Genomic DNA, 24,450 nt, shown 5'->3' with positions numbered 1-24,450 from the left:
GGGAGTAAGAAGCTCAAATAACAAGGGCCAGGAGGCAGAGGGCAGTAGGACAGGTGTAGGAATAATGCCGGGTCTCCAGGGAAGTAGGAATGTGAGGAGGACCACAATGTGTGGTCTCTGAGCAGGAGCTGGAGGTAAGGTCCTACCGGAGACCTTACTTATCAGAGAAAACCTCTGTCTTAGGAAGGTCAGCTTGTGTGGCACCTTGCCTGTCTAGCTCCAGAAGAGAGGCAGGGGCACAAGAGAAAGCAAAAAAGACATTTCCAAGGCAGGAGTGGGCAGTAACATTCTTCCTCTATGGTTCTCCCTGTTCCCCCAGCTGAATAGGATGCAGATTATCTTATTAAATGCAAATGTCCTTGGCAAGGTTAGCCTGGGACAAGAAAAATACTCCCTGCCTTCCAGATCGCAGACAAAGACATTTCTTTGAAGATAATATTTCTTTTCAAGTGGCCAGGAGGTGGGCAAAGTTGCCTCTCAGTGTATCGCCTAATTGCTTACCTATGAGGTCTGGCTTCCAGTTCCAGTTAACTGCTAAGATGTTCTCTGTCTGTGGGATGTTTCCTCACAGGGTGAGGAGCTCGCAGGCAGTACGGAAACTGAATGAAAGTTACACTCCCATCAAAATTCAGACACAATTCGTTACAGACCTTGAAAGAACAATTTTCACTTCATGTGGAAAAAACAAAAACCCAAGATAGCTAAAACAATCCTGTATAATAAAAGAACTCCAGGAGGTAACACCATGCCTGATCTCAAGCTATACTACAGAGCAATAAAAACCATATGGAATTGGCATAAAAAGAGACAAGTTCATCAATGGCATTGGATTGAAGACCCAGAGGTAAACCTACACACCTACGGTAAACCACACACTTGATTTTTGACAAAGAAACCAATACTCTACAATGGGACAAAGAATGCTTCAACATATGTTGCTGATGTAACTGGATGTCTACATGTAGAAGAGTGCAAATAGATCTATATCTATAACCCTGCACAGAACTCAAGCCCAAGGGGATCAAAGACCTCATCATAAAACTGGATACACTAAACCAGATAGAAGAGAAAGTGGGGATGAGCCTTGAACACATTTGCACAGGGGACAACTTTCTGAACCAACAGCTCAGGCTCTAAGATCAACAATTAATAAATGGGACCTCATGAAACGGAAAAGCTTCTGCAAGGCAAAGGACATTGTCAATAGGACAAAATGGCAGTCTCTAGGTTAGGAAAAGATCTTCACCAACCCTGAAGGCTGATAATCAAAATATATGAAGAATTCAAGAAATCAGAAATCAACAAACCCCAAGTAAAAACGGGACACAGGGCTAAACAGAGAATTTTCCACAGAGGACTCTCTAATGGCCCAGACACACTTAAAAACATCCCAATTTGATCAACTCCCCTTGGAAGAGGAAGAGGATGGAGGCTATCCAGATGGTGGGAGAGAAGGGCCCCCCTGTCAGAGGTCTAGAGGAGGGGAGGGGAAGGGAGGGAGGGGCAGCGGGAGGATACGAAGGAGGGGATAACAATCAGGATGCAATATGAATAAATTATAATTAAAAAATACTTTCACTCACCAGGGAAATGCAAATCAAAACAACTCTGAGATTCCATCTTAAGCCATAAGAATAACTAAAATAAAAAACTCAAGTGACAACACATGCTGGTAAGGATGTGGAGAAAGGGGAACACTCCTCCATTGCTGGTGGGAGTGCAAACTTGTACAACCACCTTGGAAATCAATTTAGTAATTTCTCAGAAAATCGGGAATGGTTCTGCCTCAAGACCCAGCTATATCACTCCTGGGCATATACCCCAAAATTGCTTCACCATACAACGAAGACTCTTGCTTGACTATGTTCATAGCAGCTTCATTCATAATAGCCAGAATCTGGAAATCACTTAGATGTCCCTCAACCAAAGAATGGATAAAGAAAACATGGTACGTTTACACAATGGAATATTACCCAGCTATTAAAAACAATGGCATCATGAAATTTGCAGGCAAATGGGTGGAACTAGAAAGATCATCCTGAGTGAGGTAACCCAGACCCAGAAAGACACACATGGTATGTACTCACTTGTAAGTGGATATTTCCGTAAACTATGGGGTAACCATGTTACAATCCACAGACCCAAAGAAGCTAAGTAACAAGGAGGGCCCAAGGTGGGGGATGCGTGAATCTCACTGAGTAGGGGAAATGGAATGGACATGGGGGGAGTTGGCGAGAGGGAACTGGCTGCAGGAGGGGTTGTAGAGGGGAGGATAAAGGATCTAATGGGTGGAGTGGGAGAGGGAGAGAGAACTGGAATTAGTAGGGACGATCTCTTGGAAGAGCTAGAAACCTAAGGCAGTGGAAACTCCAGGAATCAATGAGGGCGACCCTAGCTAAGACCCCAACCAATGAGGGATATGGAACCCGAAAAGGTAATCTTCAGTAACCAGAAAAGACTTCCAATGGAGGGACCGGGACACCACGCAGCCACAAAACCTTTGACCCACAATTTATCCTATCTACAAGAGGTGCAGGCAGAAATATGGAGCAGAAATGGAAGGAAAGGCTAACCAATAACTGGCCCAGCATGAGACCCATGCCATGGGAGAGATCCTACACTTGACACAACTAATGATATTCTGTTATACTCGAAGACAGGGGTCTAGCATAACTGTCATCTGAGAGGCTTCATCCCCCAACTGATGGAAACAGATGCAGAGATTCACAGCCAAACACTAGGAGGAGCCTGGGGGAATCCTGTGGAAGATGAGGAGGAAGGATTGAAAGAGCCACAGAGGTCAAGGACCCCACAAGAAAACCTACAGGATCGACTAACCAGGGCCCAGAGACTGAACCACCAGAGAGCACGCATGGGATGGACCTCGGCCCTCCATATATATGCAACAGTTGTGCAGTTGGGACTTCATGTGGGAGCTCTAACAACAGGACCAGGGGCCGTCTCTGACTGTTGCCTGCCTTTGGATCCCTGTCCCCCTAACTGGGCTGCCTCAATAGAAGAAGATGCACCTAGTCCTATTGAAATTTGATATGCCAAGGCAGGTTGGCATGGGAGATCTCCCCTTTTCTGAGGTGAAAGGGAGAGCTGGAGTATGGGGGGTGAGAGGGAGGGACTGAGAGGCCAGTGGCTTAGCCAGTTGCCCATGAGCAGTGGGAGAGAAAGCCACCCACATAGCCATGGGGACTCTGTCTACAGTGTCGTTAGCTTTCTTTGCTAAGGATGGATGGGGAAGCACTGAGCAAGTTCTCCTTTCAGCGTACATACTGGTCTGCTCTATCCTAAATTCACCAATGAAAAAGGCAATATTTACAGTTATTTATATTTTTGTTTTAAATGTTTAAATGGCTTATAGACGTACTTAGTGGAAAGGGGGAAAAACTTGTCTCTGGTTGTTATCAAATGCTTTGTGGCTTTTGTTTGTTTGTTTTTGCTTTGTTTTTAGTGCAGTTCAAATAAATTTCTGAGGACTGAAGTTCCCAAATGATATCATTTGCCTTTGGTCTTATAAACTGCCGCTAGCATTTCTTTTATAAAATTTATATAATCAAATAACAATAATTAAAAAATCCTACACATTGCATATATGTTTGTGGGGTTCAACGTGATTTCAACGAGTTTTTCAATTTTTTTAAACTTTATTTTACTTTTACATGTGTGTATTTTGTCTGCATGTATGTCTGTGTACCACATGTGTGTGTTTCTGGTGCCTGTGGAGGTCAAAGGTGAGATTCATAGTGCCTGGACTACGGAGTTACAGACACTATTAGCCAACTATTTTTAGCCAATGTATGTGGGTGCTGGGAATGGAATCAGACCCAGGTCTATTGGAAGAGCAGTCAGTACTCTTAGCTGCTGAGACATTTCTCTAGCCCTGTAAAAAATTTACATGTATATGCATGTGTGTGTTTGGGTTTGTACATGTGAGTACAGTGACGAAAACACTTAGACTTGGGTATTGGGACGCCTGGGGGTGGATTATAGGCATTTTGAGCTGCCTGATGTGGTGCATTTTTTCAGGGATTTGTATGGAGTGTGCATCTACTTTTCATAAATGAAGACATTTCCTGCTCTCACAGCAGCACCACTCTGCATTTCCGTGGTATGCATGCTATCACCCGTTCCCCTTACTCAGCCTCCCTGTAGCTCCTATTTCCCCTTTCATGGCCTCCTTTCTTGTTTCATGACCTACACTCTCCACATACATATGAACTAAAATAGAGGATTATTTCTTAAAATCTAGGATATTACCATGAAAAAAAATATGGTACTTATCTTTCTGGGTCTGACTTACTTTGCTTAATATAATGATTTCTAGTTTTATATGATTGCATTTGTCTTAATGGCTGCATAAAATTCCATTTGAGTGTGTACCACACTGTTTTTTTGTTTTGTTTTTTTTGTTTTTATCCATTCCTCTATTGATGGGCACCAAGGCGGGCTCCACTTTCTGGTAAGGGTGAGCAGTGCAGCAATAAACATGAATCTAAGTCCACGACTCTGTTTGTTTTGTTCTTTCTCACATTCTCCCCACTGGCGCCAACTCTGCCACAAGGAGGTGCTGGGTACAGATGACCTTCTCACTCATGCACCATATGCTCCCAGTGATGCCTAAAGCTGCAGATAATACCACATCCAGCATACACTGTAGTTTTTCCTATGTACCCTGTCTTATTAGGGCTTTATTGCTGTGAAGAGACACCATGGCCACGGCAACTCTTATAAAGGACAACATTTAATCGAGGCTGGCTTACAGCTTCAGAGGCTCAGTCTGTTATCACCATGGTGGGAGGCACAGCGGGGTCCAGGCGACATGGGGCCGAAGAAGGAGCTGAGATTTCAATATCTTTATCAGCACGAAGCAAAGGGGGCTGCCACACTGGGCATAACTTGAGCATATGAGACCACAAAGCCCACACCAACAGTGACACACTTCCTCCAGCAAAGCTGCTTCTACTCTAAGAGGCCACACCTCCAAATAGAGCCACTCCTTATGGGCCAGGCATTCAAACACATGAGTGTATGGAGCGGGGTGTTGGGGGTCATTCCTATTCAAACCACCACATAGGCATACCTAGGATGAGATATTTCAATTCAACAACAACAACAACAACAACAAAACAAAACCAAAAAAACACAGTGCCAACAAAATTTGCATGAATGTGGTCACTCATGTTCTGGCTAGGATGGAGCAGGTTGGTGTGGGATTTCATCATGCTACTCTGAATGACACGGAAATTAAAAATTAAAATTGTAAGGATTGGAGAGATTTGCTGCTTTTTCAGAAAACTCACATTGGATGGCTCACAACTACCAAAACTTGAGTTCCAGGGAATCCAATGCAGTTATAGGGAATCTGGGGGTACCGCACTTATGTGCCCAAATCCATATGCAGTTACACACACACACACACACACACACACACACACACACACACACACACATTACAATGTAAACAAAAAAAATTAAAACTATGTTGCTTATTTCTGGAGTTTTCCATTTAGTTTTTAGACTGTGACGGACGATGGGTAACTAAAATCATGAAAAGCGAAAACTCAGGTAGAGGGCCACCGTATTGGCTGGCAGAATTGTGGGGGTATCTGCAAAGTCTATATACACAATGGAGTTTCTCATTTTATTTACTTGCTGCTTGCAGTGCTGGAGATCAAACTCAGGGTCATGAGCATGCTAAGCAAACACTCCAGCACTGAGCTACACCCCTGCCCTATGGTGTAGTTTTATTTAGCTACCAAGAAAGACATAAATCACATTCTTTGCAGGAAATATAAGGAACTGGAGATTATAACTTTGAATGAAATAAGCCAGACTTACAGACATAAGAATTGCCTGTTTTTTTTTCTCTTACTGGGAATGTGGAAGGAAAAGATGATAAGGATAAAAGGGGACTTTGATAAGGGAAAAGAGAGAGAGAGAGAGAGAGGAAGGGGGATATGATCAAAATATTTAATATGCCTATATATCTCCTATATAGGAATGTCACACTAAAGCCTGTTGTTTCTCACAATGACTGTATGGCAGTAACAATAATAATAGCAATAAAATATTCATTGTTTCACATATTTGTAGATCTTTCATTCAGAACCTGAGATCTGAGGTTTCAGGGTCTATAACACTGAAAGACTTACAAACCTCTAAAGTTGTACAGTTCCCACATTGCCTCTTTCTAAAGAAGAAATAAGCAGTAATTAAAATAACTTTCATGATAACTGCTTAATGCAAATGAATTTTCTTGTCTTGGGCACAATGATGGAGGTGACAAGCTCTGCTGGAGGTTACATCCTGTCCTCCTTATATGGCGGCAGGCAGTGATTTTTGGACTCCTTCCAAGGATGCTGTTAACTCAGCAGGATTGGGAACCAGGATCGAGAAGGGTCTTTGCTGCTTTAGGGCAAGGGCTTCCTTGTAGCCACTTCCTGAATGGAGAGGGGAGGGGCTCATACGTGTGCTGGATAGTTTTATGCCAGTTTAACACAAACTAGAGTCATCAGAGAGGAGGGAGTCTCAACTGAGGAAATGCTTCCTTAAGATCAGGCTGTAGGCAAGCCTGTGAGGGCATTTCCTTAATTAGTGATTGACGTGTGAGGCGGTCCATTGTGGGTGGTGCCTTCCCTGGGCTGGTGGCCCTGGGTTCTATAAGAAAGCAGGCTGAGAAAGCCATCAAGAGCAAACTAACCAGTAGGCAGCACCCCTCCATGGCTGCTGCATCAGCTCTTTCCTCTAGGTTCCTGTCCTGCTTGAGTTCCTTCCTGGCTTTCTTCAATGGACTGTGATACACAAACTCTTATAAACTCTTTCCTCTCCAAGTAGCTTTGGTCGTGTTTCATTGCAGCAACAGAAACCCTAAGTAGGACAAGTCAGGAAGTTAAAAAAGCTCACAAGGCTTGGAGAATTCACAAAAGTTAAGAGATTTGAAAGGTCCCATGGAAGGATTATGAAAGTAATAATCGATTGTTGGGGAGAGGAGACCCTGTTAGGTAGAGCTGCCTGTTGTTGGGCAAGGAGCCCTCAGGACCCAACTTTCATGAGTCTTTACCCACATCGGGATGGGCTAATTGGTGATGCAGATACTCTCCAGTTATCTATCCTTCTTAAAGTAACCGTCCCCCAACTCACGTAACTATCAATCAGCATTGATTATCACCTGGTCTGGTAAACCTATTTGTTTTTAATTTATACACAGAAAACAGCTGCGTAAATGCAAAGATCAGGACCTGAGAATATTCATCCTAGCATGATTTACAAGAAGGGAAAGCTGAGACCTCCAATAACCTAACTGTCCAATAAGTGACCAAATAATTTTAACCTGGAAGTAGGCAGGAATAGTGTCCATGATAAATTCATGTTTAGAAGCTACACCCCAGTGCACCATGGATAATGTGTGTTTGTCATCAGTGTCTGGGTGAACTTGGCGAGGACCCTGAGCATCAGCCTGGACAACAGCCCCAGCAGACGGTCAAGTGACCATTTGAGACTCCAAGCAAACTCTCCAGCCAACCTGTGCCAAATTTACAATCCACAGAAACTGCTAGATAGGAAATACATGTTGGTTTAAGCTGACAAGTTTGTGAAACTTCCATATGCAGCAATAAAAATACATGTAACCTGCAAAGACATGAATGGATATTCAAAAATATTATTAAGTGTTCTGAGTAGTTAAAAAGAGCATGATCTTTGTTTTTACACATTTTTGCAATATTTGAAAAAAGTAATAATAAGCATGTATTACCTTACCTTCCATAAATGAACAGGAATATTTGAAATTTCATTTTATTTGTATGCGTGTGTATGGGCATGCATGCACCTGCCAAAGACCGCTAGCGATCTGAGGACAAATTGCAGACATCATTTCTCTCCATGTACAATTCAGATTGTGGGGCACAAACTCAGAGTGCCAGGCTTGTAGGTGAGTGCCTTTTCCCATTAAGCCATCTCACCAGCCAAAGATAACTTTTTTTTTTAATCAGAAGTTAAAGCATAGTTCAAGGTCTGCCCTGGCCCTACTATCAGGATGATCCTATCTAGATGTGCAGGAGCCCATGGAACAGAGGACACCTGGGCAGAGGCTATAGCTGAGACCAAACTATACTTCATGGATTCACGTGTTTTGGGTTTAATAAAAACAAAGCTGTCACTTTAAGCAAACAAACTTTTACCTTGGCTAACTCTTTAAATACCCTGTAGCACTGACAAACCATTTAAACACCCTGTAGCCTTTGCTAGCTATTTAAAAACCCCACAGCCTTGGCTAGCTACTTAAATATCCTATAGCTCTGGGTGATGGTTTAATGCCTCATAGCCTTGACTAACCATTTTAAGACCCCGTAGGGTCAACTCATTTTTCATTTTTTTCCCCAGAATTTTCACAGAAAGAGTTCTTAAGAGAGAAAAAAGAAGCTTGTAATTTCATTTGTGTAGCTTTATATAGGCTTTTGGGAGAACACAAAATAGATTCAGAGAAAGGCCTGGGAGAGAGACCTTGGAGCAACTTCAAGTGTTTGGAGCAAGCCAAATCTTTGGAATTTTTTTTCATTTGTAAAAACAGTAGAGGCTGGAAGTCAGGCTGGCCCTGGAGTACCTTGCGGATTATTGGTGTTTGGGAGGTAGACGGAGCAAGCCCAGCAACCCTGGGCTTGTTAACATGGAAGTGACAAAAAAAAAATGACAACATGCCTGGGATATGGCAGTGGGAATGGGATGGAGGGGGAGGGAACTGGGAGCAACAAGTGGAAACAATTTGGTGGACTCTGGGAATTACCCAACAAGACACTTCAAGGTGGAAATGAAAGCCGAGATTGAGGAAAGCCCTGCTGCCAGGGACCAAACGGCCTGAGGCCGACCCCCACCCATTCAGCATTTGCAGCAAACATCATGCTGGGCCACTCATTAGGCATGCAAGGCATCCGGCTTAGTCCTGAGAAGAGAATGATCCGATCCTGAGATAACCACAGAGACATCCTGCTTTGTCTCACCTGGAAGACCCCTCCCCTTGCAAATGTTCCCGGGGCTCACCCCCAGAAGATTTTGTACTTTTCCACTACTCTCCTTGCGTACCCCCGCCCTCCCTAAAGCAGGTTTTAAAAAGCCTGCCATTACCTTCAATAAACGGCTCTTGACAAGCAACTGTTCGCTTGAGCTCTGCGTCTCTCTCGCCCATGTCTTTAACTACAGGTTGCGACCCCCCTCGGCCCCCCAATAACTGACCAGCTGGACTGGTTGGTGGACTAGTTACATGGACTAGTTATCCTAGTTACATGGACTAGTTACCCTGCCATTTAGGAAAGATGATGGCCAAGATGGCAGAAGGAACCTGTTCCGAGCTAGGCTGGGAGAGTCGCTTATGAAGCTGGGAGCACTGAATTCCTCCGGGGTGTAGCTGCTCTTCTCTGGGACCACTGAAGCTCTGAAACTGGGTGGGAGTGCTTGGTTACTCCCTGAGGTCAAGTAAATCAAAGGCCAGAGGTCTAGAGGTGGGAACCAGCCAGTTCATCCCTCCTTTTAAAGCACAGTTGCCTTGGCTCATCTCAGTTAGGGGCCACCTGAACAAGCCTTGCTAGTCTGCATGAGGATGCTGGGGTGGAGACTAGTGGAGGATGCCATGAAGATGCCAGCTACCCACCGAGAAAAACCAGAAACAGTGAAGGAGCCCTATTCTAGTTTATACTGCAAAGGCAAGGGATTCTAGGCTCACAGAGAAGTCAGTTTCAATACACTCTCTTGAGTCACATGAGACACAGATAGGTAGAAGGTGCATATGGGAGTGGATTCGGACATGTGCTATGTCGCCCAACACAAAACCGAAGTGCATTTATCAAAGCCATTAACAACTGCTCTGACACAGACCTATCATCTACTGCCATCAGGAACACTGGCTCTACATGCTAGTATGCACGTCTCTTCTAGGACACAGTGACTAAGCATCAGTCCAGACCTCGGCTGCTTTATGAAAAAGTAGTGCTTTCACCTGAGTCTATTGAGCAAGTCATTTGGGAGCATGTTGGTCCCCAGTTCTGGGAACACAGCTATTCCACGCGTAATCTGTGAGCTACTGGTAACTCGGATCTTTGTTAGGAAAAGTTTACAGCTTCCTTAAAAAATAATGTTTTTTTTTCTTTTTTAGGAAATTGAGGAATGATCACACAGATATCTAATTTTTTCCCTTCCTTCATCATTTCTGTGTTTTTGACACACCGTTAGCGAGTGGAAGAGACTGAGGTTGAAAATGAAGCACCAACAGACCGAGAGCCGCTCACCTCATGAGCACACCACAGAACAACAACCCAATCACAGTGAAGCTCGGAATGCTCACAGAACAAAGTGGCAGCCATTCACATTAGCTTGGGTTCGTCACAGTAAGCAGAAGCCTCCGCCCCCCTGACCCCCCCCCCCCCGCCCTGCTAGATTCGTATTGAAAATGAGACCCTGTTCACTTCATCACGCTTTCTGGCATAGCAAGTTTGAAATTGCCTTCCTGGCTGAAAATGAGGAAAAGATTAGATTTTTGAAGATAGGTATTTGTATAACTCTAACTTATAAAAACTTTCTATAATAAATTTAGTCCAAGTTTTCCCATAATTATTAAAGAGGATTAAAATCATTCCCACCAACAGTCTCAGTAAGTTCCAAAGTTTCTTTTTTGGCATTATAAAGTTGTTTGTGAATAAATATTGTAAAACTGTTAGCTCTTAATTTTACTTTTTAAATATTTGTTTTTTCTCCTTAATTTTTAAAAGTTAAAATATAATTACATTGTTTCTCTCTTCCCTTTAATCTCTTCAATCTATTCTCTGCAACCCCCCATTTTTCCTCTCTTGAAATCAGTCTCTTTTCCTTTAAATATTTTTATATGTGTATATGTACATATACATACATATATATGCCTAAATATATGAATATAACCTGCTTGATTCATTTAATATTATATGTAGTCAATTTTAGAGATGTGTTAGATAGGCATTTCTTCTTCTGCTGTCAGCATTCTTTAGCTACCTGTAGTTTTATCTGTACAGATTAGGCCCTGTCAGATTTCTGTCTTCCATATTAGAGTGTCTATTGGTAGTGTAGTTTTTCAGGCCATATTGCTGTGGTATCACGGGTGAAGCTTCACTGCCATTTACAGGAGATGTGATCTCACAGTAGCGTTTCTGGTCCTCTGAGGATTACAATCTATCTTCTCCCTCTGCTGCAGTGTTCCCTGATCTTTAGGTGCAGGAGTAACGCTGTAAATGGAACATTTGGGGTTGGGAACCTATGATCACTTGTTCGCTGAATTTTTCCCAGCCATGATTTTCTGTAATGCTTTCTCTTGTTGCAAAGAGAAGTTTCTTTGATGAGGAGTGAGTGCCACACTTATCTGGCTGGGCCCTGGGTGTGACACCTATAGCTCTTATTTTTTTTTAAACTTTTAAGCTATCTTATTAACTATCTAATGAAATTAGCCTTGATAGTAAATATTTTCTTAGCGTCTAACTTCTTTCTGGTAACTATGAAGGGTGTCATGATGATTTCCATTAGATAGAACTTAGGACATACCAGAATCTGAAATTTTATTGAGAGAAATATCTTAGCTCTTGTTTTTAAAATATAGATAATACCCTATTTCCTTTCCAATCTGCCTAGTTTCACAAGAAGTACGTGTAACCCTCTTAGTCTACTCTCAGGAAGGTAGAACAACACAGGTTTCACGCACTTGTTGGAGATACTCCAGCAGGATGGTAGAAAGAGAAGATAGACTAATGTAATATTCGACAAACTTTCAAGACCAATGCCCTCCCTCCCTCTTAGACCTGATCTAGAGATAGCTTTCTGAACACATAATTTCTCAAAGCTTGATGCAATGCCTAATGTATGTAGCAGGAATGGAGACACAAAAGCATACATAGAGTGTGTATATAGTCATGTGTCCTACACTAGCATTTTGATTAACGAGTGACTACATATGTGATGTGAATCACACATATTATTAGTGTTGAACTAAAAGGTCCTGTTGTGCAGTGATGTCATATATTCCAACACTGCCTTTCTCACCTGTCTGTGGGACACTGGTATAAAGCAGTCTACTGTGTTGCCCATCTTGCAAAAGCATAGCACATGTGACTGTGTGCACAGTATGTGATCACAACAGTAAACAATTCTGATATTGACTATATATATGTATATCACTCTAAGTTTAGGTGCATGGGGTTTTAATTTAGTCTGAAAGGATATTAAAGAATTGAGCAGGCTAAACAGGCCATCACTTAGATCAAGGGCTGCTGATGAGGAAGTGGCTCACAGTGTTTGAATCTTTGTAGGTAAATTTGCAAGTAACTGTGAGTTCTTTGTTGAGCAGGCTGGTCCACGCTCAGTGTGCATTCCCAGTGCGCAAATGGCAGAGCTCATGGGCTAGCTCCCACTGATCATCATAAAAGTGAGTTGGCCAAAAATATGAGTAAGAAGATAATGTTTGAAAACAAACATCTTGGATACAGTTTCAGAATTAGTAACTTGGATGCATGGTGAGATAATTTTACAAACCCTCCAACATCTTTGAACAGTTCAGTCTACATTCAGGATTTTTCTTCTATACTGTTTTATTTGGGATTTATTTTCAGATCAGTTTTTTTCCCCACAGTAATTGAAACTGAAGATTATTCAGCAACATAAGAGTCCAACTTATAGGAATATACAGCACCTCTAAGCTAATGTGAAGGCGATATGGGCCATTTTAAAAAAATGCGCCCATGGTATGTAGAACTTCATGTAGGGTGCAATGGGCATTAGAACGGCAGGGTGCCAAGCATTCAGATGAGAGTGATCAGAACTCCGCTCTGCCAGCACTTGATGAATCACACCTCCAGTGCAGACAGAGACCTGCATTTGGAGGTCAAATCAGAGGCAACGGCAACTGCACGCTTTCGAGAAAGTGTTTAAGGAAGGTTTAGTTTTCCATTTCTTTTTCTTTTTCTGTTTTAGCTGCACTGGAGCTGGCTAAGCAGTTGCAATCAATTCTTGTTCTCCTTCTGCTTTGTTTCTTTCCTCCAGGGAACTGATGTGAAGCTGGTTCACACAGAGGACCCAAGCTTGCAGCCTTCACACAAAGCAAGTGACAGACAACGCTGAACTATACAGGAAAGGTCTGGATAGAAGAACAGCATAACTTATTAAAATAAAGCTATTTTTGAAGCCAGGGAGGACTCTACAGAGCTCATTAATACTGAAGTGGTATATTTGCATATGAGAACGTAAAGGTCTTGAGATGGTGAGCAGCTTGTCCAAGGTCATCCAGGTAATTAGTGGCAGATCTAATCACATTACCTTGCACTGTGTATGTATGTGTGTGTGTGTGTGTGTGTGTGTGTGTGTGTGTGTGTGTGTGTGTGTGTGTAGAGACGTGGGCAGAGAGTGTTTAACTTATAAAACAATACATTTCCATATGGCTCATTTTGCCTTCCAGTGCAGACTGGGAACCAGTGACGCTACAGAAACCGTGCAGTCCTTTAGTGCCTTGGAGGTCACCAAGGCATCCAGCTCCATGGACCCAGCACTCGCTGGGTTCTAAGTTTCTCCAGCACATACCTGACCATCATTGGACTACCCCGAAGTGCTTTTGCCTCATTGTCAAGTCAACAGTGGTAACTGAAACCATGGCTAAGTTGGGGGCTGCTGTGCTTCTGGTGAGAAGGCCGGAGGAGGCAGGAGTGAAGGGTTGTGATGTGGAAAACGAACAGTCATTGTTCAGCAGGCAGGGAAGCTGTTGCTTCTAAGAGCCACTCTGGAAGGATGGTCAAGTTGGAGCCTCTCAAACATTTCAGAAAGCAAAGGCCAGCCAGGCATGGTGGCGCATGCCTGTAATCCCAGCAGAGGCAGGCAGATCGCTGTGAGTTCGAGGCCAGCCTGGTCTACAAAGTGACTCCAGGACAGCCAAGGCTAACACAGAGAGACCTTGTCTCAAAAAACAAAAAAAAAAACAAAAACAAAAACAAAACAGAAAGCAAAGGCCGCATCTGCCTAACCGAGGCAGAAGGTGCAACTAGCCAGAGCGATGGGGGAAGGACAAGTGGTGACACTGGGTAATGCCACTCAGTCTCAGCCCCAGCCAAATTAGAACTATCTGCTCCTGCAGGTGCAGAGCTGGGGTGGGGACAGAGAACACTGTCCCATTGAGGGAGGTGGCACGAAGAGTAAGAGGCCCTTGCTGCCATGCAGGAGGGGCCACAAAGGCCACATCATAACAGCCAAACTGTTATTATGCCCATGGTCATAATAACCCATGATCCTTGCATGCAGGCCCATCCCTGCCTGCCTGCCTGCCTGTCTGCTTGCCTGCCTGCCTGGTCCCTGAAGCAGCTAATGTCTGGCCATTTCAGTTCAGCCCTTGGACCTTTAATGATGTACCCCTGGGTTTCATCTGTGGACTAAGGACATTTCCTAGGCTTTTCATCTTTGAACAGCGCAGCCAGAAGCTTGCAGGAGGATAATGACTTTGACTCCATGGTCACCTCCCAGGAGAACAGCCTTGTTTCCTTGGGCTTACAATCTACCCCTATACCACCAACCACGTCTATCTGCTTCCCAAGGCATATTATGAATCTCCTGTGTTTTATTAGGGTGTTCTATATGTGTTGTTTCCTGGGGGAACACTAGGAAGCTTCTCAAGGACAGCAAGCCTGATTACTTTGTCTTATATCCTCAGCACCAGAGGATTGGACATAGTCATGTTCAGTGAGGGTGTATAGGGTGAGAAAGTGGTATTTATCCAATTTGGTTGGCATTTTGCTCTTTTCACAGATGAAACTGTTTACTCTATGCTCGCTCCATAGCCTGCCAGCTGTTGAATGCAGGCAACAAACAAACAAACAAAAACAAACAAAACAAAAATAAGAGACCAGACACTGCTACCCTGCTGGGAGCTGCATTCTGATAAGGAGGAGCCAAGAAGGGCAAAGTTTTCCACCCAGAGTCATCAAACCAGAATCTACTCATCCCAGCCAAGGGACACAGGGCAACACTTGCACCAAGAAAAAGGGAAGGTCTGCTGTGAAGTACCTTTCATGACCCGGCAAGCGCCACCATCTCTGTCTTTTAACATTGTTTCCAACTCCACTATGACCCGCAAATAATGAGGTGACCAAACAGCTCTCTTAAGGCACAATGAAACTGTCATGTCCACTGAGCATGAAGAGACTCTTTGTCTTAGAGAGGCCCTAATATTCCCATAATCCAACAGTAAAGCGCTGGGTTAACCATTTTGGCAAACTGCTTATAATAACTCACAGATGTCTCTGTTGTATGCCACACACCCTTCAAGGGACCTAAGACAACAAGGGACCTAAGACAACAAACAGGGAGTAGGAAGTTAAACTACCTATCCCTGGTGCTCCTTGCCACATCCCCTGACACATTCCTCAGCCAGAATTCTGAAAGGCCTTGTTGCTCTGGCTCCTGATTTTGGTCCTCATAAACCTGGCTGGATTCTGAACTGGGAGATGTCCTAGCCACTGGGACCTAAATGGACAAATCAGCTTAGCACAGGCCATGAACAATGGGACCTAAGTGTCAAAGGAATGGAGCACTCATTATTAAAATGTCTTCTTCCTTAGAAAGGGGAGAGGCTGACACTGTGTACAGGAGTGAGAAGTCAGGCTGGGCTTGGATCCTTTGATGGGGACAGTGGAGCCTATTGAGGGAGGTTAGTCCATGGGGTTGGGTGACGGTGATTGCTCCTCAGAACTGTGTTAGAAAACTGACTACGTCAAGAGTGACCCTTGAACAGTCAGCCAATGTCCAGCAATCACTCCCACCCATGCTTTAGTTTCTGCTTAGCATCAGTCTCTCCCCACAAAGCCCTGGATCAGCCTTCCCTCCTACCACTGGCAAGCACTGCTTTAATCAGCATCAGACCTGCAGTTGGTATAGATTGACAACATGATACCAGCACCAGAGTGCCCTGGATCGTTTTGGATTTGGGAACACTTGCATATACATGTTAAGGCATTATGTGGAACCCAAATCTAGACTTGAGGGTGACATAAATGTCACACACACCTCATAAACATTCAGAAGGTCATTCTGTGTGACGGATTTCAGTGTGCTCTGTTTTGATTTTGACTCTCCCATGAGAACAGGTGTGGACTTCTCTACATGTATACACGAAGTTGTGGATTTTTATAGTATTTCAGATATTGGGTTTTGGCTTAGACATGCTTAACCTGTCTTTTGCCTGGGGAACCTCACTTAATTATGTATCACAGTCCCCCCCCCCACTAGAAAACGGTAGCTGCTAGGATGAGGAATTCCCTGAGACACAGAGAAATGAAGCCATTTCCTCAAAGCCAGACAGCAAAGAATAGCCTAACAAAAAGCTTGACGTGTGTGTGTGTGTGTGTGTGTGCGCGTGCGCCCACATGCGTGTGCCCACACTCACAGCTGTGATAACCACATTCTGGTTGATGTGTCCTGAAGAGCACTCACCAACCCCTTATGCAAGCACACTCCTTGACATGGTCTGGCTTCCTAGCCACATAGCTTGTAAAGCACACCGTGCTTGTGCAGGCATGACAAGTGTCTGCCTTTTCTTTAAAAACACCCCAAAGTCACAGAAGTATCAGTCATCTCAGGACACTGGGCACCCTCTCTTTTGAGTTTGTCAAGGTACTCAGGAGGATGGCAACATATTGCATCCCCAAGACTCCAGCTGTGCATCTAATAAAGAAGGCGATCCCAGCAGCCAGTGTTCATTAGGCACCTGCTACACTTCGCTCTGCATGGAGTGGAGTAGGGAATTCTGTCATTTCTACTTTAAAGGAGGAAAAAGGCACAGAGAAACTCTGCTTTGCTCAAGGTCACACAGCTGGCTTGCAGCAGAGCCAAGACTCTGAGTTCTTTTGTCCCTGTCCTTGGAGTCTGGGAATGTGCTGAGTTGGGGTAGCACAGGCCACTAACAGTGAGATGCTCAGTCACCATACACACACCCTCTCCCTTAGTCTCATCAGAGGAAGGCAGAAAAGCCTAGGGCACTGTGTACACTGGGGATGTGGCAGACCAGCCAGGATCAAGATCTTATGTACTAGGGAGGATATTGAAGAAAGGCTTTGAGATGGGGAGCAGAACTCAGAACAATGTGTCAAAGACAAAGAGTAATGACAAGATCTGTCAGCTCCACAATTTTATACCAAGTGTATTTAGGGCCTCATTGCACTCACTATATTGCAGGTTCCTCATAGGGACCTATCATGGGGATATTTGGATCAAGTAGCTGGGAGACTGAAGTTGCCTATATAAAGGGATTGTGTGTGTGTGTGTGTGTGTGTGTGTGTGTGTGTGTGTGTGTGTGTGTGTGTTCCATGTTGCAGAGAAAACAAAATCATTCTTTTTTTGCCTTTTCCACCAACAGTGGACTTTAGGGGGGCAGCTGATGTTTTGGTTTGTGTTGGCCATTCCAAACAGGCAGGCCTGTGGGCTGTAATTCCACAGGTTTAAATGGCTCTTTAAATTGCTGTTGGGTTTTCATAGGCCAAGTTTTGTTGCACCTATGGCCTCCAGCACCCTGTCACAGCTCATTACTTCACATAAGAGGCTCTATATTTTATTCATAGTAACCTGCTGCTTTGAGTTGGGTGCACTTTGGCCATTTCTCTCTTTGCACATTCTCCAGTGGCCACTTACAGGTCCCAGTGAGCTAACTCTGCTCCCGAAGTCAACCCAGGCCCACAGTCCAGGTTTTTCAGGCACTTCTAACATCTAATTTCTCTTAAAATGCACTTGTAACCTCCACCATCCCCATGTGGGTACTTCTACAACTGTCATCACTTTAGCTTGAGAAGAAGAACAGCACAGGACACAGTTATGGCTTGGAAATTTCACCTAACTCAATATCTGCCACTCAAATTATGTCTCAATTTTGTCCCATATAGAACTTCTTAAATATCTTTTCATTTGGACTCAGAGCAGTTTTTCCTCATGTAAATGTGCTGCACTGGACTGATGGATGTACCTCCACGCACTCCAGAAACAATAATTTCTTTGGGCTCTTTCACTCCCTATATGATGGCCAACTTCTAATACTGTGCTTCAGGGTAAAAGACGCATGAAGCTAGTGCTTGGAAGCAATGTCACCTTTTCACTAAATGAAAACTAGGCATGTGGTCAAGGCTATGTTCAACATTATACTCAAAGAGTAATTCTCTATTTCAGAAGTAAAAATAGGTGGGGTAAAGAATTGGAGAAGATGCTTGTTGCCAGTTTATGAGATATATGACCTTGAGAAAAATCTCTTTGGGCCTCAGTTTCCTCATCTGCACATGAGGGATCTTGTGCCACTCACCTGATCTAACTATTAGAACAGGTAAGATTATAGATACATAAGTGGGTGTGTAGGAAATGATGGGCAGATGTGAATGCTGGCTGCAACCCCACATCACTACAGTCTTCACCAGGTGCTCTAGAGGAACTAACCCAGGTATGTGCATTAGCTATGCCAATGGCTGGCTGTGGCAATTGTTCTCATACAGATAGATGATTGATTTTTATCACTAGGGCCCAAACTGTCTTCTCAGTAATATTTCCCATTCACCACTTTGAAAAATTCTGTGACAATAAGACATTTATGTCTATGATACTGAAACGTCCTTAAAAATGGAAGAGAGAAACACTTGGCAGTATCTGTGTTGCAGCACATGTGGACTAGCCCTCTTGCTTGATGTAAGGCCATGCCATTGGACATCAAACTCACCACACTGAATCCTTTGTGAGTTTGGTGCTCACTTTCCCATCTTCTTCCAGGAAGATGTCCATTTGCAAGTTGGCATCATTGTCATGGGCTGATAAATAATTGGTAATGACTCGCGCTGGGATTCCAAGGCATCTTAAAACTGTAGGGGAGAACAATCATTGGAGACATCCAGCCATCTAACAAAACACAGTTAAAAATCCTTTCACCTATGGGTCATCCTTCCCAACATCAAGAGGCCCTTCTTCAGATGTTCCACAACCAAAAAGTGTGACTCATTCAGTCTCCTGAGGGCTGGGGAGAGACTGTGTTGATAGACTCTTGGGATCAACAAAAGGTGTCAACAGGATCATTTCTAACAGGAACCCAATGTCCCGTGCAAATTGTTTAGTTCTAACCACAGGTTCACCAAAGAGGCAGTAATTCAATCCTCTTTAGGGGGCATGTTCCTGAAAACACAATTTTTAGAATGCTTATCCTAAGGTAGGATTGTACAAGCCAGGTCTTCAGTAGGGCATGCTATCTGGATGAAATTTGCTCTTGTACCATTCTATGCAGGGTGACACCACTGACTCATTTTACTCATTAAATAATAAATTACCTGGGTGCATCTCTTGCCATATGCACCTATTGATTAAGCTTAATCCAAATGCCCTCTCTGACTCCCAGGACACCAGACATCAGGGCTCATTGGAAATAATTTAGCTGACAATTTTAAGATTAATGACTTGGCTTGCCTTTTTCCCTCCTCTCCATAAGAATAATTTAGCATTTTTTTTAAACAAAGACTATCCAGCCCTTTCAACAGAACAACCTTGGAAATCTAAATATGAGTTTAGTTGAAATCAGTGTCCTGTTCCTGGCCTTTAAATGTCTTGTCCTCAAGCCCCAAACAACAGGGTGACAGGCACCACTGGGTTGTTACTCCCACCTTCCCCTGCAACCTCTATTCACCAATATAGTGACTTGCACTAATGTTCTATTTCTGGTGAATTCTAATATATATTGCTGGGTATTCATTCACATTGTTTCTGAAGAGGACTTGATGAAAAGTCTGCCTTACTCACAATATTTCAGAGGAGTAGAAGCTGTTTTGGGGTATCAGCTCCTCTTACCACCAACTTTGCTTCTTGATTGCCTGTATTGTAATATCTTTCTAGTGAAAAATCTCCCTTTGTTTAACTTGCCATCAAAGCCTGTCCTCAGGCACAGAGACCTTCGTTTATGCAAACAGCACACATAGATGTAAGGTTTCGCTATTTCATCTGGTTCTGAGCTTGAAGGTATTGAGCTATGGCAGTGAACTTTTAGGTGTGAGGAGGACTGAGGCCTTTTACTGTTTCCTGAAATGAGTTTAGGGGGTTGACTTCCTCTCTGTGCCTTGGCTTAAATGGCCCGAGGAGCAAAGATGCCTTCCAATCTTCAGACAGTACAAAGCTTGCTCCCGTCTGACATTAAGGCCAGCCTCTCTTCTGACAGTTGCTCCAAGGAAATGGATATCCTGTTAGTCCTTGAATATAGTCAAAAGCCTCAGAAAATATTCTTATTCAGGCTGTGTCATAGGAAATCACAACTAATGAAAGAAAATGTTATTTCTGTGTGTGTGGAACAGGACCTAGGTAGGTCCTAGGTTGTCACAACTTTGTGCTAAAATAGGTGGGTCTCACATTCATTTTTAAAAGGGTCCTTTCCCAGGCCTATAGCCCACAGACTCTCATTTTTAAAAAAATTATTTAAAAATTCTAACTAGATAAAGCACTCTTTATTAATGAGCAGGCAGAAAGGACACTCTGACTTGACTTAATGTTTCTCCAAGGTGGTAGGAGTGCTCTGTGAATGAAGATCATTACCGACGGCGAAGACATAGTGAAATGAATGGCCTTTAAAAATGTTCACTGAATTAACTGTAGCATTGCCCGGGCCAAGGAAGGCAAGTGCTATTTGGTAAGATGATGCAGAAGACCGAAGAGAGTCATTCTGTTCTCAGCTGTTTTGCTCTGCAGATTGGAAGTTGAGTGAACTAAGACCCAGAAGCAAAGCTGGGAAGGTGAAGATGCTCACTGGGTATCAATACCTAACTGGGCAGAGTCCCTGAGACACACAGATGAAAAGAAGATAAGATGACCTGACTATCCCTTTTGTATCTAGGACAAGCTTTTAAGCACTTACAAGACATCTCATCAATAAACAAACAAGCATATTTATATAATGCTTCAAGAAAAATCAGAATATATCTTTCCTTATTATTAATTTTTTTTTTAGTTTTTCTTTAATCTTTAAAAAGAAATGTTTGAAATGGTTCATGCTTTCCCTTCTCCCTTCTGAGCCCCCCTCCAACCCTCCATTGCTCTGGGTGTCAAATGATGGATCATCTAGGAAACAGTCTATCATTCTTCCCCTACAGATTCTGCAGCCAGAGAGACTGTGAGCATATTTGGCCCTGCACAATTTAAATATGCATTGACTTCATCCCAGAATAGTCACCCATAAATTCTATAGAGCCAATGGGAGCTGTTAAGTCTCCTTGCCAGGTTATAGATAAAAGGACTTGAAGTAAATTTTCTCTTACATTAAAAATCATTACTCTATTGGATACTTACATGTGTTAAAGACGCCAGCAAAAACCCAGCACTGGCCGTACCGGACTGGTGTTTCAGAGCTCTTGTATTCTACTAGAATGTCGACACTTCCTGTCCAGGCTGATGGAGGGATACCATAGGCATAAATATTGTCCCATGATCCAACAATAACACCTTCGTCATCCTTGGCATTCACCTAAATGAGGCCATGAAAGATGAAAAAAGAAGAAAGGTCATTTAGAAGTTCAGCTCACTCAAATTGGCATGGGCCAAGCTGAGGCTTCCAGTGTCTTCTGTGTGTTCTGCATGGTAAAAATGATTCCTACTCCTGTTCAATTTATCATGTAGTCACCAAGGGTAATGGTGAAAGACCAAAGTGTGCCAAGAGAAGACCCAATGACCAAGACCACCTCAAGGTATGGTGAGTAGGAAGAGTCTTCTTGATTCCAATTGAAAGAGAGTCACACTGGGTATTGGTTTGGCCTAGAATGACATGGGGAAAACAGGAGAAGGACCTGCAAAATGAAAAGCCAGGAAGGAATCTTGTATTGGTGAAAGGTGGATTCAACTGGCAAATGGGAGATCAATGATCCAATGGGCTTTCATTTCCTCGGAAAGCAGTGGATTCTCAAAAACTGCAAACGTCAATAGCTAATGCCAAAGGCACCATTAAGAGTCAAAGGGAAAATAGACTCCCTTGGATACAGTGCATAATTATTTTCTTAAATTTCACTAAAGAAATAGTCTCCAGGCTAGGGAGGTGACTGAATGGATAAAAACTCTTGCTTCATAAATATAAGGACTTGAGTACAAATCCCCAGCACCTGTGTTAAAAATTAAGAATGGCCAGTATTGTGGGAGGCAGAAACAGGAGGACTGCACAGTCTTGCTGGCTGAAGCTCTTTGAGATTTTGTCTCATACATCTAAGAAGAAGAATGACACAGCAGGATACCTATTATCCTTCTCTGTCTTCTACATGTAAATGTTTGCCCTCAACATGTGTTTGCCACACATACACACACAATACATAAGAGAAACATATTCTTTAATGATTGTTTAAAGTGATCAATATGCATATATATGCACATATATTTGCATTGGCAATCAAATCAAGGCCTTGTATTAGGTACATACTTTACCAATAAGCTACACCTCAACTCCTGGTTTTATAATTAAATTAAAAGGTATTTCTTTTTACCTAGAGGGCATGAGATAGTATGATTTTAGGATGGTAGAGACTTATGCAGAGAGTAACCATTTAGATTATTTGGGAAAACCTTGACACACACTTGATACTAGATTAGAAACACCTAGTATACCTAATGTGAGCAGGGCAAAGACAGTTGATGTTTAGAAAATAAAACAAAGACCAGAAAGTAGTGATTTTTTCCTGATCACTGCTGAATCTATTTCTTTGGCGGGAGCTTTCATCAGTTTAATTTTTACCAGAATCCAGGTGAGGAACAGTGGGACTTCTTTTCAGATTGGGTGCTGCCTTATAATTGGCGTGACAGTGATTTTTGAATACTCAGAGTGTGGATGGGAATCAGCAGTAATGACTCCCTCTACGCTCATCCATTATGCATAGTATCAAGCTCCTCCCAGGCCTACTTAGAAGGAAGATGCATGCTAAAGCATGATCCATAGGTAGTCTATGTGTACGTTAGTTCAAGAAGTATTGATCTGGATGATAGTGAGAAGCCATTAATTAGTTATTGATGCCAAATACAGGATCTGAAGCAGTGCAATTCGATTATGTAAGCTGTAGAGGAGATGTGAAAATATACTGAGTCTCCATGTGTCGCCTACTTCACCGGCCAACCACACAGCCTTGGCAACCTGCCACACATCTCCATGTGCTTGGCTGGAAAGGACTCTTATTCTGAAATATTTCAAACAGAGAAAAAAATCTTTGAAAACAGATCTTTCTAAATTCCAGCAAGTCTGAATAAAGAGCTGGTGCTCCAAAATTATTTAACAATCAGGTCTATATTCAACAGCCATGCAGGCATGGCACTGGATATTGACTACGCATAAGGCTCTTTCCTCAAGAAAGACAGAAGCCAAGAAAGTGGGAGGCAATTTTGATGTGATGAAGACAGAAGCACACACAGGTTGAGGGGGCCCCAAAGGAGAGAATCAGGGGAGTTCGGCCAAGGGGGCCATTCAAGTTGTCCAGAAAAAGCCAACCAAACTTGAATAAATGTGTGATGTCATGAGCTAATATGACAAGCTTAGAAACCTTTGTATGGTTATCATGTAAGTAGTCAGTACTGAATAAAATGCTGTTTCCCACTTTTGACTTTGTACTTGTCCTTGCAGGTGAATTAAATTATCAGAAAATCTGTGCCTACCAGGATGGAACATAGGGAGTGTCTGTGATGTGACTTTGTCTTTGTGGAGAGGCAATACACTCTCACTGAAAAGCAGAATAGAGTTTATGGATCCCAGAGGTAAAAGTCCCTAAACTGTGCCTCTGATGTATGATTTTCAGATAGATGACCATTAAATAGAAGGCTACTAAGAGCATAAAGCTGAACCCAATGAGCTCGGGAGAAAAGTCAGAAAGAAATAGCCCTCTTCCTTATAGACCTTTAATTGTTAATGCTGAGTGCTGTCCCTATTGCTAGATAAATCACAATTCTCACTTATTAGCATCTGGCCAGATTAGCTCCTGTGTTCTAATTAGAACATTGATTTCTAAGGATCTCAGACACTGAGCGAGATACGTATTCAGTGACAGATGATCAGGGTTAAAGTGAAATAGTCCCTTCTAGACAACAAAACACGCTGGAAGGCCAATTCAAGGGAATGCTGGGACTTTAACTCGCTAGAGTTGGCTGTTATAGAAACCTATTGTGAACTCAAGGTTAAGGTTGAACCAGGGGCAAAACCAAATATCGTGGTTTTGAGCCATTGGCAATCCAGCATACAGCTTGAGCCTGGGGCTACAGACTAGAAGTGATCTCTAACATTAATGTGGCTGTATTAAATTTCCATCCCAGGGCCTGGAGAGACAGCTCAGAGATAAGAATACTGGCTGTTCTTCCAGAGCAGCCAGGGTTTGATTTCAAGCACCCTTCTAGGTAATCTAATACCCTCTTCTGGTTTCTGTATGGACTGCA

At 43.0% G+C, this 24,450-nt stretch overlaps 1 protein-coding gene across 1 annotated transcript in view; it reads right to left on the bottom strand.

The window, feature by feature from the left end:
• Positions 1-24,450, bottom strand: part of F13A1 (coagulation factor XIII A chain) — a 159,839-nt gene that overhangs the window by 50,482 nt on the left and 84,907 nt on the right. The window contains exons 7-8 of the mRNA XM_084796409.1: positions 21,346-21,520; positions 18,749-18,887 (exon numbers count right to left, since the gene is read on the bottom strand). Of these exons, the coding sequence (XP_084652535.1) occupies positions 18,749-18,887; positions 21,346-21,520 (314 nt within the window). The remainder of the gene's footprint in view (positions 1-18,748; positions 18,888-21,345; positions 21,521-24,450) is intronic.

The sequence above is a fragment of the Acomys minous genome (genome assembly GCF_964271855.1).
Source record: "Acomys minous genome assembly, chromosome: 9".
Classification (NCBI taxonomy): domain Eukaryota; kingdom Metazoa; phylum Chordata; class Mammalia; order Rodentia; family Muridae; genus Acomys; species Acomys minous.
Note: the sequence above shows the minus strand (reverse complement) of the source record. Positions and strands in the feature narration are given on the sequence as shown.